Source organism: Vidua macroura, chromosome 8 (genome assembly GCF_024509145.1).
Source record: "Vidua macroura isolate BioBank_ID:100142 chromosome 8, ASM2450914v1, whole genome shotgun sequence".
Taxonomy (NCBI): Eukaryota; Metazoa; Chordata; class Aves; order Passeriformes; family Viduidae; genus Vidua; species Vidua macroura.
In genome coordinates, this window is record NC_071578.1 from 33384912 (window position 1) to 33398735 (window position 13824).

Sequence of the window (13824 nt, forward strand, 5' to 3'; positions counted from 1 at the left end):
GTGGTAGTTTATGGTTTGTGTAGCCCTGCTGCTCAGAGCAGGATGCACAAGGATGGGCTTTGGAGGATAAATGCTGGAACTGGGAGCAGGGAGGAATCAGGCTGAAATTGGGAAGGAGGAGGGAGTGATGGGGGGGTGTATTAGCCTGGTAATTCACAGTTAATATAATATAGAACCAGTTTCTTCTTCCTTGGCAGGGAACAACTGATAAAACAGTGAAGACATTGCTAATTATGTCACACCTTTTGTTAATTAAAGAGGTGTGAACTGTTTGCTGAGTAAAATAGATCAGAGGGAAATTCAAAGTCTGTGATTTGAGGTTATCCCAAGCTCTATAAGTTAAGCACTTTAATGTTTGGTTGGATTTTTTTCCCAATATGTGTTTTTTTTTAGTGTTTGGGCAAGTACAGAATAAACTGGAAACCAGACACAAACCTGTTTCAGTGTCTGTATTTAAAGCAGCCACAAATATTTATTTGGCTTACTCCAAAGCTTTTTCATATTTTTCTCTTTGTCTGTACAAATGATCTCTTGAATGGCCCAAGCAGACCAATGTCTATTAATACTTGGATCGCAACACAGTAAATGCTAATTTTTTTTTTCAAGAGTACAAAACATTATTTCCGTGTATTCAGTTCCTAATGTTTTTCTGAAGCCTTGCAGTTAATGGTGTCAATGCACAACTTGGTCTGTGCTGCTCTGCTCTTGAGGACTTGTGGGAATTTTGCAAGGGTGGAGTAGAGTAGTTTGTGTCCTACTTCAGGCTTTTCTTTGTGCACAAGTAGCTGGAATTTTAGTATCTTGGAAGCCATTGCAGTATCTCCCATTCTGATGTGATTATTCTTTGGAGATTTGGTATATTTTGACCATGAAAATAAAAATGAGTCTTAAAAGGGTGGGAGAATTTAGGTTGAGAGGGCCCTCTGGAAATCACCTCCTCCAGCCCCCCTTTTTAAAGCAGGGCCAACTTCAAACATATCATGCTTTGTTCTTGCTCCTGCTAAAATTAGTTTGAGGAGGAGTATGTTAATGTGGCAGAGTATGGGTTGTTTTGAGCTGCTGCTTTCATTTCTGGTTCACTCTTCAGCTGAGCTTTTTCACTGCATTATCATTTCTAATAATGCTTTAAACTTGGGAGGACTTTTTTTTCTGGAACTCTGTATAAAAAAAAAAAATCCATATATCATTTCACCACAGGGAAAATAAATACCAGTAATTTTCTAGCAGTTGTCAGTTCTTTACTACATCAACTCTAAATGTAATCTTAAAATTTTCTTATTTGCCCTTTTCCCTTAACATTGATTTGTTTGGCTAAGAGGTACTTTTCTTAAATTCTTTTATCCTGGGTTGCTTTTGGCAAGTGAATTGCAGGTAGTTCAGAATAAGAAATAAGAATATTTGTTCAGAAGTGGGTAATTGTTAAGGGTTTTTTTTTAATAAGCAAGGTATATAATCCTTTTCAGATCTGCACATTCCCATATATTGCATGCAGTCTGTTGAGCTGTTGCTCTGATTTGGGTAGAGTTAAACATTTGATTAATATCCATTTAATGCTTTTGTAGACATTTCACATGCTTTATAAATATTTCCATAACTTGCATATTCAGATATTTATCCAAACATAATTGCTATGGGCTTTCCTGCGGAGAGGCTTGAAGGAGTGTACCGGAACAACATCGATGATGTAGTAAGGTAAGGCTTTATTTTTCTTTTCCTTCACTTATAAAACTTTGAATAATCTTTTCTACGCTCATTTATGTCCTGCTGAGGAAAGGCTGTGTGTTCTGACTTGTAGAAATGCTGAGATTTTTTTTGCATCTTGTAGATGTTGCCTTAATAACTATCCTGGAAAATGCTGGAAATAACAAAAAATGGCCAGGCTGCTGTTCTCAGATTAATCTCAGGGTTAATCTCAGATGTATATAATCTGCTTTTGTAGTGGGGAAAATTTTACTTCAGGAGCTTGTGTTGGAATAAAAAGAGGTTATTTACTTATAGAAAGACACCAATCCAATGGCTCTCTTCAGTGTCAAGAGTTTCCTCAGGTAACTGATGGTATTTCAGGATAAGATTGCCCTTATCCTTTCTTCAGTTGATAAATGAAGTGCTTCATTAGTAAATTTTGATTTCAAATAGTAAATGTAGTAAACATTTGTTTCAAATAGTAAATTTGAAACACGTGTTTCAAATAGTAAATGTAAAAATAAATTACTTTAAATAAAGGCTTTTACATTTGCTTGTGTTGAATAATTATGGACAAGGAGAAAGATGACCTAAAATCTCTTACTTCTGGTAAAAAAGCCCCTATAGGTTGTCATTTTTAACTTCAGATAAAGTCATTACTCTGAACTGCTGGCTGCAATTGAGGAAGAGGTGGGGTGTGTTGTAGGAGCTCATTTAGTAACTCATTTAGTTAAAACCCTACCTGGAGAGTTTGAGAAGTCGCATTAAAAACTAAACACTTGGTAGGAACTGCCAAAACGTTGTGGTTTTGGGATTCAAAGTTGTGATTTTTGTGAAGCCATGGTGCTTTAGAGATCGTTTAAAGTCATGAGCTCAGTACTCTGTGAGAGGCCGCCTTTGGGGGTGAGGGATCATGCAGGAAGGTTTTCAGGGAAGGTGTTGGGTGTGTCTGGGCAAGGACGTGCTTCTCCCAACTGGGAGGTGCCACAGAGGGTGTCAGTGTCTCATAAACGTGCAGTGTTCCCACATGGCATCCTCCTGTCTGAGCTGGAGAGACATGGATTTGATGGGTGGGCACTCACTGCATGCAGGACTGGCTGCATGGCTGCAGGCAAAGTGGTGTGGGCAGCAGCTCCTGGTCCCTGTGGAGACCAGGAGACAATGGGGGTCTCTGAGGGGCTGGTGCTGCTCAGCAGCTCTGTGGGTGACACTGGCAGTGGGACTGAGGCACCCTCAGCACGCCCAGTGGTGACACGGAGCTGTGGGTGTCCCTCACACACTGGAGGGAAGGGATGGATCCAGAGGCACCTGGACAGGCTGGAGGCTGAGCCTGCACCAACCTCACAGAGTCCAGCAAAGTGAAGTGCAGGTTCTACAGCTGGCTCAGGGCAGCTCCCAGATCAATCCAGGGGATGAGCAGCTGGAGCAGCCCTGAAGAAGGGAGCTGGGGGTGCTGGGGGTGAGAGCTGGGACCCAGAACCCCCCCCTGTGCCCTGGGCTGAGCCCCAGCGTGGGCAGCAGGGGAGTGGGGGAACCTGCCCCTCTGCCCCTGGGCTCAGGTGAGACCCCACCTGGGATTCTGGTGCCTCCAACATAAGAAGGATGTGGAACTCTTGGAGCAAGTCCAGAGGAGGCCACTGAGTTGCTATTGGGGCTGGAGCCAGGCAGGGGTGGCACTGGACGGACTTTAAGGTCTTTTCCGACCCAAATTGTTCTGAGATTCCATGATTCTACAGTTGTTGGCAGGCAGAACTAGAGCTGCAGGAATTTCCATGGGGATTGCATCCAGGTTGGAACAGAAGTGAGCTGAGCTGCTGCATTCCCCGCCGTGGGAGGACTCATCAGCCTCACCTGACAGTCAGTGCTCTGGAGGCCCTGGCTCCCTGCACAGCTGCACTCAGCTGGGCTCCAGGGGGTTGGTTTTGCATGTTCCACTGTCATGACGAAAATCACCATCCCCGAATAGCACTGAGAGTGTCAGAGCCTGGAGCTGAGCTGGCTGGGGGAAGTGCAGTGCCTGCATTCTCTGCTGGGCAGATCAGTGAGGGTCAGTGCAGCAGGCAGAAGACACTCCTGGGGTGTGTCTGTGTGTGCCTGGATTGTTAACAGAGGGGGAGGTTGTGTTCTCTAGTTCACACAGGAAAGCATTGCTTGGAGAAGCTGGGGCTGCCCCTGGAGCCCTGGCAGTGCCCAAGGCCAGGTTTGACTTAGGGGCTTGGAGCAGCCTGGGACAATGGAAGGTGTCCCTGCCCATGGCAGGGGTGGCACTGGGTGGGCTCTAAGATCCCTCCCAAGCCACAAACTCTACCTCTCCAGCCAGTTTTCTTTCCCAGCAGTCAGAGGCACCTTTTCATCAAGGTGCACCATTCAGTCCCTGGATATTCCATCTTTGAAACTCCACCTTTGAAATTTGTGGGCTAGAGGCAAAGGCTGGACTTTGGATAAATCACAGAATGGTTTAGGTTGGAAGGTATTTAAAGCTCATTTCCTTCCAGCCCTGCCGTGAGCAGGGACACTTTCCCCTATCCCAGGCTGTCCAAGCCCCATCCAACCTGGCCTTGGGCACTACCAGGGATCCAGGGGCAGCCACAGCTGCTCTGGGCACCCTGTGCCAGGGCCTGCCCACCCTCACAGCCAAGAATTTCTTCCCAGTATCTAATCTAACATGGGAAAAATGTAAATAAATATTGATAGGCAGGAGTCTTTGAAGGCCCTCTATCCATTCACAACCTTGATTTCAGTAGCTTCTGGATGAAGGAAAATATATTTTAGTGGTTGAGTAGGTAGATATGTGTAAATTAGATTTTAGTACTGGAATGCCTATGTAATTATTAAGCTGTCCATAAACACTGATCAAAAGGAGCAGTGATCACCTAAAAGCATCATCAGCCAAATTAAGATAAGCAGAGATGTAAATTAATTGGCTGCAGGGAATTGAATGCTCAAGTGTTATTACATTTGTTGCCTTCTCTTTTTAAACAAGAATAAAACGTGATCATGCAGCATTCTGTATGTTGCAGTCCTCATCTGCTCTGGTCATCTTTTTATTGGGGAGTTTCTTTCCAAGTGCTTTTTTTTGCAGAAATCCAAGGTGCTCGAGCTCCTGAGCAGCTGGTATTGGGTCAGGATCCAGCAGTGGGCTTTTTCTGAATAGCTGGTACCCTGACAAATGGCTAATGCTGGGTGGAAGTACAACCTGCACTGCTGGCTGTCTCCTGTGACTGACACCTGGAGAGGTTTTGGATGGAATTTTGTCCTTAAAAACATCCTTGCCTGGAATCTTTTACTCCACAGTGTGGATGTTCCTGGAAGAGCAGAGCCAGCTCTCCTCACTCTCTGATGTGTGTTAACAAACAGGAACATCTCCTGAAACAAATCCCCATGTCCACCATCTTCCTGAGGCTCTCCAAGCCTGCCAACAGGGGCACCAGTGGCAGTCAGGGAATTTTTTTCCTGCTGCACTTGAGTTTCACACTCACAAGGAGCACCTCACATCTGTTCCCATTTTAGTGCAGGCTTTTAACCACAGAGCTGTTCTAGGTTCTTCTGGAATATTATGACTGATAATCAGAGCTTGTTTTTGCTTGAGCTTTCCAGGATTTTAGCAGCTAGTGTTTCTTTTCAATTTGAACAGCATGTTCTGTCATGGCTAATTAAATTCCTTCTGGCTGATGTGCAGATACACACTGTTGATGATGTTAAGTGTAAACATTTGCATGTTATTTCTTCTTGCACATTGCCAGGTGACACATCATATATAATCACAGCAGTTCTGATGAATCATGCTTGCAGTTTGGCTCGTCGAGGCTTGTATGGGAAGTTTGTGTTCCAAAGTGAGCATGGAAATGAAATGAGTGTGAAAAAGTGTAGTGGTCCTCCTTCCAAAGCCTAGAATATCTCTGGGAACAGACTTCAGTGGCAAATAATAAAAAACCTGCGGTTAAAGTGAATGATTCTGGCTGGAACTGGAACGCAAGAGTTACTTTACCTGTTTTTCTTCCTTGTGGCAAAATATTTGGCATTGGTGATTAAATAGGAAGTGTTTTCCAGATACCTGGTGTGATCAATGCTTTCTGCTTGAAAATAAGCAAGCCTTCCTCAGCTTCTTACAGTGACCTGCAGGTGTTCTAGGAATCAGGAAATCAGTCCATGTACAGTAAATATTTCAGTTTCAGGTCAGACCTTGCTTCCCTTAGTTACATTAGTGGTGTTATCCATGCTCTTGGATTATTTGGAGGAGTGAGGTTTGCCTCCTTGATTTTTGGGGCACTGCAGGGCTGGGACTGGGAATGCAGAACTGCACATGCTGGGTGCTGCTTTAAGGATGCTGCAAATTAAGGTCAATATTATTCAATGTATATTCATGCATACTTTTTTTTTTTTTTTTTCTTTTGAAGGTTTTTGGATTCAAAGCATAAAAACCATTACAAGATATACAATCTGTAAGTATGCTCTTAAAGATACATTCTCCAAAATAATGACTTCCAAAAATAGCTGAGCAGTGCAAGTGGCTTGTTGCTGTCCTGAAGCAGAGCTGGAGATGTTGTGCACATTTCTTAAAACAATTAAGCCTGATTGAGAGCACTGGTACTTCATTTAGTGGAGCTGAGTGAGGTTAAATGAAATGCTGGTGTGTATTCATGTTACTTGAACGCTTTTAAATGACTTGGCATCCAGCCCATCTGCAGCTTGGGCCATGTGATTAAAAAGTGAAAAGTAATTCACAGCAGGCTTTCTGTTCATGTATTAATGTCCAATTGCCAAATGAATATTTTCCTGTTTTTTTTCTCTTATTTTTTAAAATCAAACTTCATTGGTACCAAAGCTCTGTTTGCTTCCTCCTTCTTCTTGTGTGTCCCTGTTTATTACTTTGAAAAAGCTGTTGGAGCAATTGGTGGTGGTTTCTGACTTCTCTGACAATTTAATTCTGCAGAAAGCTGTAACTGTTACAGGAGTTTTCTGGTTTTGGTTTTATTTTTTGTTTGTTTGTTTGTTTTTGTTGCTGTTCCTTCATCTAATTTATTCGTTAGCTTAGTCTAATTTAATTTGTATAAATGACTTAGTGATGTCAAAGAGTTGTGGTTTTCCTACCCCTCATTTTTTTCCTAAAAATCCAAGTTGAAGGTTGATTCTCTGAACTGTTACAGCTTTATTATTTTTTTAATGAATATTTTTTTAAATAGCTACAATTAATAGAAAATGTACTATAGTACTGAAATCCAGGCGATGCTTGGCATTGTGATCTGTCAGTCATTAAAACAAATCTTCAAAAATAAGGATTTAAATCTGCCTCTAGGTTAGCTAAAGGATTGTGCACCAATTTTCTCTGATATTGGAGAGAAGTGACAGTAGAAGCTGAGAAACCATCCAGTGGTCGTTGAAGTTGTTATGGGGCAGAAAAAGATACATAAAAAGAGAGACATTGCTCATCTTTCATAGAGTTCAGTAGCAAAATTAGATTTTCCAGCTTAGGAGCTCTCCAGAGTGTCACCCTTTTAATATCTGGATAAAATTTCTGGCTGGAAAGGCCAGTGCTTCCCAGAAGAGCTCATGGCTCCTTGGCAAGGAGGGGCAGGTAGAGGAGGTAACTCCTGGCTTTCTGCCTTTGGAATCTTCTGGAGATCTGGATCATTTAAAATCAAACTCCCCTCGTTCATCATTCCCCCCCAAAGCCTCCTGGCAGCCCCTGCTTGTTTAGAGCAGCAGAGCAAGGGCAGCTAAACCAAATCTCCTGCTGCTGCCTGGGGACAGTGCAGCTGTCACCTGCTGGAAAGGGTGGCTTTGGTGTCCCTGACAGGGTCTGGGTGTGCTGAGCCCCTTGTTCCAGTGTGGCTCCAGGGGTGCCAGGTAACAGGCAGAGGCTGCTGGAGTCAATTTGTCAGAAAGGAGAATTTTTAGGAAGACTGATGAGCATCTTTTCAAGTACCACCTCCCTGAGGAGATCCTTGCTAAGTTTCCACTTTGCTGTCTGCCAGCTGCCTCATTTTACTGTAAAAAAAGCACAACTCAGTCCCCCAGCCCTGCACAGGAACAGCTTTTTAAAGTTTGTAAGTGAGAAGAGCAGTGATGAGACAAAAGAATTTGACATTTCTGTTGCTGCCCTGTGTGTTTTCAGCTGTGGAAAAAACTTGTCCAGGTGTGCCAAAGTTTTTGTCTTCAGGTTCCTTATATAAAAATCTATTTTCTTGTTGTTAACTGCAAAACAATCACAAGTTAATCTTGCTTTTATTTTGAATTACTTTATTCATCCTCAGATGAAACATTTCAGAGGATAAAACTGTCTGGAGATATCTTAATGCTTATGCAGGCAAAATTTATACACATAAAATGCCATCAGGTGAATTCTGGCAATGTTTGGTCAGGAGATGAGAAGGAATTGCATCCATCAGGTATTCCAGAGAACTCCATTTCTTCAGATTAAGCTGATCCTTTGTAAATAATGATCTATTGTCTGTGTTTCAAAGGAGGAGGTGGGAGTTCAGAGGAGTTAAGTGATTATAGTCAGAATTATTTCAAAATCTGTCATGGGATTTGAGTTCTCTTAAGGTAGCTGTTCCATGAAGTTGATAATAATGTATGGAGCAGTTTTATCTAAAAGGATTTAGAGATTTTTCTGAAATAATGTCAGTTATGCCCCATCCTCACGTCTTGGCTTTCAACTTCCCAGCAGTTTGAGCAGTTAAATTTTCCTTCTTGTGTTGCTCCTCCCTTGTTTGCCCTTGCTATTTCTTCAGTATTCTCCTTAAATCTGTTTTAAATCTCCTTTAAATCTGTTCTTCCACTTGAATTTCCTATCTTCCCATGCTGACAGATTGTCACCTGCCCTGTTGTAATCTTCTCCATCTTCTCCAGTGGGTTTCCTTGAACTGTCCTGCAGGCAGGTGGTCAAAGGAAGGAGCTGTGATGAAAATGGGGATTTTCTGTGCTTGCTGTGTCCCTGGGGCTGGGCTCTGGCAGAGGAAGCCCGAAGTCCTGTCAGCAGTGGCACCATGACTGACCAGGAGGGTGCCTGGCTGGCAGCACTTTGCTTCTGGGTTGCTTTAAACTCACTTTAATCCTAAGGAGGACCCCAAAATCAGCCAACCCCTTCCTAAACCCCAAAAATACCAAGAAATATTCAGGTTTTGTCTGGAGATGTGATGCTGTTTGAGTTATCACAGTGTTTAAAACCCCCACCCCAAATGCATTTGAAGCATTAAGCCCCACCAGTATCCCCAGAGTGTGCGTCGGTGGGATTTCTGCTGCAAATACCCACCGATTTAGTGCAGCTGAGCCAGGAGCTCTGCATTGGTTGTGTTCAACCATTGCTTGTGTATCCTTGACATCAACAAAACTATTTTTTAATCCCTCATGATACTCTGCTCAATGATATTCTCTCAAAGTTCCAAATTTGATGGTTTTTCTGCCCATTTGTGGATTTTTTTAAATGTTTTGAAGACTTTCATCTCTTACTGCCCATTTGAGCTGGGTGTTTCTTTAGAAGGAAGCAGGAAACTTTCCTGGATAAGATGCTTTGTGTTAACTGCTTTGCTTCCTAGCAGCTCCCAAAGTTCCTGTGCTGCTGGCTGCTCCATCCCCCTTGGACATCCTGCATCCAGCTCTCTTCTCAAAGGCTCCAGTGCAGATAATAGTTTTGGGAGTCCCCTCTGCCAGCTTAACCTGGTCACTTCTGACCCAGAGGAAGTGTCAGCAATGTGATTGGAGCTGTGAAAGCTGCCAGACTTTTCCCTAGCAGAGGGTAGAGCTGAGAAGGCTCTGGAATTCAGGGAAAGGGAAGCCCTGAGAGCATGTGCAGCCCCAGCAGACCTGCCTGTGGCTGTGTCATGGGCAGAGCTCAGGGCAGCACTGGGAGGCTCCAGTTACAGTCACACAGGGAGCAGCCCAGAAGTTTGTGTGTCTGAAAGTGTCAACTAAGCTCCATATGGCTCCAAAGGCTGCAGTCATAACATACCTGGTAAGCAGAGATGAGTTCATAGCAGTCCTGAAACTGCTGTGGGAATTGGAATCCTGTGAAGAGCACAGGCTGTAATCAGAACTGAAGATCTAGGTGTGATTTGTCTGCTGAAATGACTCCAGCAGTTGTGTTTCAGCCTGGTGTCCTCTTTCACAGAATCCCAGAATGGTTTGGGTTGGAAGGACCTTAAACATCATCTTGTTCCACCCCCCTGCTGTGGGCAGGGATGCCATTCTCTGGATCGGGCTGCTCAGGTCCCCATGCAAGCTGGTCTTGGCAGGATTGTTGTCAATTTTCCTTTCTGAACTGCACCTCCACTCACATCATCTTCCAAGGGAAATTCTGGAGGGTATCCACTCTGGTCTTCTTTGCCCTTAGCCCAGGATCTGATCTGGTTGTTCCTTAGTGTGCTGGTTTGGCTGGTTTAGAGCCCAGCTGAGCGGTGGTTTGTGTCTCATCACTGCTGTTTATCCCTGGGCAAGGCAAATCCTGTGTGGTTTGCTGTGTTCTTGTCTAGCTGGAGAGGGTCTCTTCGAGTTGGGAGAGACTGATGCATCTCCAGAGCCTTCAGAAATGTGCTGCAAATACCCACAAATTTAGTGCAGCTGAGCCACGAGCTCTGCATTGGCTGTGTTCAGCCATTGCTTGTATATCCTTGGTATCAACCAAACTATTTTTTAATCCCTCATGGTATTCTATTCAATGTGTCATTTTTCAGGGGAAATTTCCCACATTTCTGGGGGAGGGAATGTGGCTGCCTGGCCTTCAGGGGTCACTTAAATTCAGGAATCAATGCCAAGTGGCAGAGCAGTGCCACAGCCTCTGCTTGATCCAAGTGATCTCTGTGATAATAGTAGTGGGGTTTGTGGTGTGATCCCCATTGCTCTGAGCACCCACACTGCTGCTGAGGCACCCTGAGCTGTGTTCTGTGTTCAGCATCCCTGCATGAAGGTCACAGCTGTCTGCTTTCCATGTGTTTGTCAGCACAAAGTTGCTCCAGTGCTGGAGCTGCTCATGCACAGGGTTAGAAGGTGCATACTCAACTCATACTTGCATGAATTGAGTCACACTGACTAAAACATAGCCATGGACTACAATTACCAGAGGGTAAGTATTTGCCTTTCAGTAAAACAATTCACATTTTAGTGAGCAGTCTGCTGCAAAACAGTTTTTTTTTCCTGTGTGTAACCTCTAGTTTTAAATCATAAAGGTGATGGGCATGCATGATTTTCCAGGGTGTGACAGATGCTGGGAGTGCCTCAGAGACTTGTGTTGAACTCTTATCTATTTTTCTCTTTCAGATGTGCTGAAAGACATTATGACACCGCCAAATTTAACTGCAGAGGTACGTTTTTACTGCCTAATGTGTGTTCTCTTTAAACCTTAGTGAATGAAGGCCTAAAGGAGGAGCTGATGAATAGTCATGTAGGAGATTTGGGCACAAGGAATGATGTCAGACTGCTTTGAGTCATTGGAAAAATTTGCTATATTCTTGGTGCTTTCAAAAAAGTATGTTCCTGACAGTTAAAGATCAAGATCTAATACAAAGTCTGCAGTTGCAAAAAAATTCTGCAGAATGGGTTACACAGCAGTTTCAGTTCAGTGAAGTACAAATTCCTTGTACAATTTACATGTGAGGCTCAGAGGAGTCTGGTGTTTATGAAGGATGGAAATGGAGAACGTTTAAGCCATTATCACTATGTGTATAAAGCAACTTTTGGGAGATCTGGCAGAGCCTTCAGATGCTAAAATAAAAATTAATTCCCATGTGATGTCCCTTTGAGATGAGTTGGGTCTTAGACATTCTGCAGAGCTGCCAAAAGCAATGGGGAATCTTTCAAGGGGTGCCTTTTGACCAGGTCCTGATGTAGCTGTTGTGTCAGAATTACCTCCCCAGGCAATAAATAAATGCAGGTTTACCTTTGTTCTTTGGGCAGAGGAGCATTTCTTGCTCAGAAGTTGTAGTTCCTGTGCTTCAGATGAAGGTAGATGAGGAGTCCTTGTGCCTACGGAATTGGAGGAGATGAACAAATGTTGGGCTTCTTCTGCATCATAGCAATGGCTCAGCTTCTATTTTCCATTATTATTACTTTAAACCATCCATCTAGTTATGGAAGAGGGTTTAGAACATGACCAAAATGTAATTGGCTGCTTTAATGTCTGAATATAGAAGGACTGAAATTGTCTTGTTGAAGTCGTCAGCGCTTCTGATTTGCTCTTAGGATGTTGAATGACAGTGCCCTGAGACCTCACTTCATACTCACCAGCACCGAAAAAGTATTTTAGGATCTGCTTGAGCAGTGCTTTGTGGGGAGCAAGAGAAGAGGACATGTTCTAATATGGCCACAACATATGTTTGCTTGAGTTTCTGCTTTTTGATACGGGGGTGCTCAGCTCCCTTCGCTGTCAATCCCAGCCCCAAGTGCTGTTTGTGACAGCCCCTTTCACAGCTCCTCTGCACAAGACATGCTGAGGTTTTTAATTTTCATCCCTGAATTAGTTAACCTCAGATAACCAAATTGATGACTCAGGACTTCCCTAAGGAGAAGAACAAAAGTTGTACTTGAAAATCTCCTGAAGTGAACTGACTGCAAAGGGAACTTCTGATTGTACTGAGTGTGAAACACTAGAATAGTTCATTATTCACCCAGGATGATCTTGCATCACATTGAACCCCAAACACTGAAAGCTCTTCATCTTCTTTGGGAAGTAGCTCTGTGTCCGTGGTTTTCCAGTTTCTGAAATCCTTCCATGCTGGAATTGTCTTCTGCTTTGCCACAGATTTTCTTTTTTTTAAACTCTTCTGGGTGCTATGGGATTCTTTGTGCAATGTGCAGGGGCTGGGAGAGAGAGCAAGCAGGATTATTCTCCATTGTAAGGAATCAAAATCCATTGAGAAACTGTACCTTCTCAAGGCCCTGCTCTAAGACTGTGCAGCTTAATATTTCCTTCCTCTTAATCCCTCCACACCATCCCAGGACACCCATTTCCTCTTCTCACTCCAGCTTTGAAGAAAGTACAACAAGGTTTGCCTTTGATTCCAAATCTTGGAGAGCATCTTCAGCATCCTATTAGTACTTGCGAGTTTTCAGGCTGTTCTTTCAGGACTTCTTTACTCCCCTTTTCATGGAAACCTTGCTGGCTGTAGTTGTGATAGACTCAAAGCTAAAAGATTTGCAGCATTTTTGCAGCTTCTTTTCTTAGGGATTTCTAAATAAATTCCATCTTTTAAGTTCACGTAAAACTTTAAGGCTCATTTGGGGAGCCTTTGGATCTTCCATGTGGAAGAGTTTGCGTGTTCATGTTTGTGAGCATGTGTTGCCTCTTTAGCAAAGATTATTCACTTTATCAGCTTCCCCATTTGTTCTGGGAGATGAAAGGGGCAATCTGTACTGTGAGTGAATAAAGTTGGTGGTCCTTCCAAAAGGCTGTGGACTTGTCCTGCAGTCCTCCAGCAGTTCCATAACTTCATCCCTCATTTGTGCTCTTGGAGTCCTTGGGGATTCATCAAAAGGAGCCTTGCATGTGTGACTACAGAGTGGTGCTTACGAAACCAATACAGACACTTGCCAAAAAATGAAATGTATTCATTTTTTAGCCCAGAAAAGGAAATGGTGTTTCTAGCTCAGAATTTTGAAGTGTACCAGAGTTGTGTTTGTAAGATCCCACGGCTATCGGTGGAGAATTGGGGTGCACTTTCATCAAGTTCATCTGCTGAAACCAGAACATTATGTGTAGTTCTGCTGGTCAGGGTGATATTGTCCCTCATCTGATCTGAGGTGGGAGAAGTTTGGGTGCTTCTCTCTGCTTAGTGCTTATTTTTAGCTCTCTTGAGTTTTCTTGCATTTCCTGCATCACTTGAAAGTCTTTTCATCCCTAGATGGAAAAGCATGTGTGAATACAGGACAGCATTGTTCAGTGCTTTGACTCTAAACCCCATAAGTATTGCCAGTGCCTTACCTGAGATTTCTCTCCCAATTACCATTTCTGAAATATGGAAATGGCAGGTTTTTGTTTCACAAGGCCTTTGAGCAGCTTTTGAGACTCTGTTCCCAATGTAGACCCAACAGTGTTCAATAATTTTTCAGCAAAGTTCCAGTGACTGAGGTCTGGCCTTGTTCTCTCTCAGCAGGTAGTTTAATTATTGCTGGGGTAATGGCTTTTCACAAGGTTATTCTGTGTGCCAG

General features: G+C 43.4%; 1 protein-coding gene across 1 annotated transcript in view; it reads left to right on the top strand.

The window, feature by feature from the left end:
* Positions 1–13824, top strand: part of PTEN (phosphatase and tensin homolog) — a 49165-nt gene that overhangs the window by 14624 nt on the left and 20717 nt on the right. Inside the window, exons 2-4 of the mRNA XM_053983834.1 lie at positions 1608–1692; positions 6081–6125; positions 10939–10982. Of these exons, the coding sequence (XP_053839809.1) occupies positions 1608–1692; positions 6081–6125; positions 10939–10982 (174 nt within the window). The remainder of the gene's footprint in view (positions 1–1607; positions 1693–6080; positions 6126–10938; positions 10983–13824) is intronic.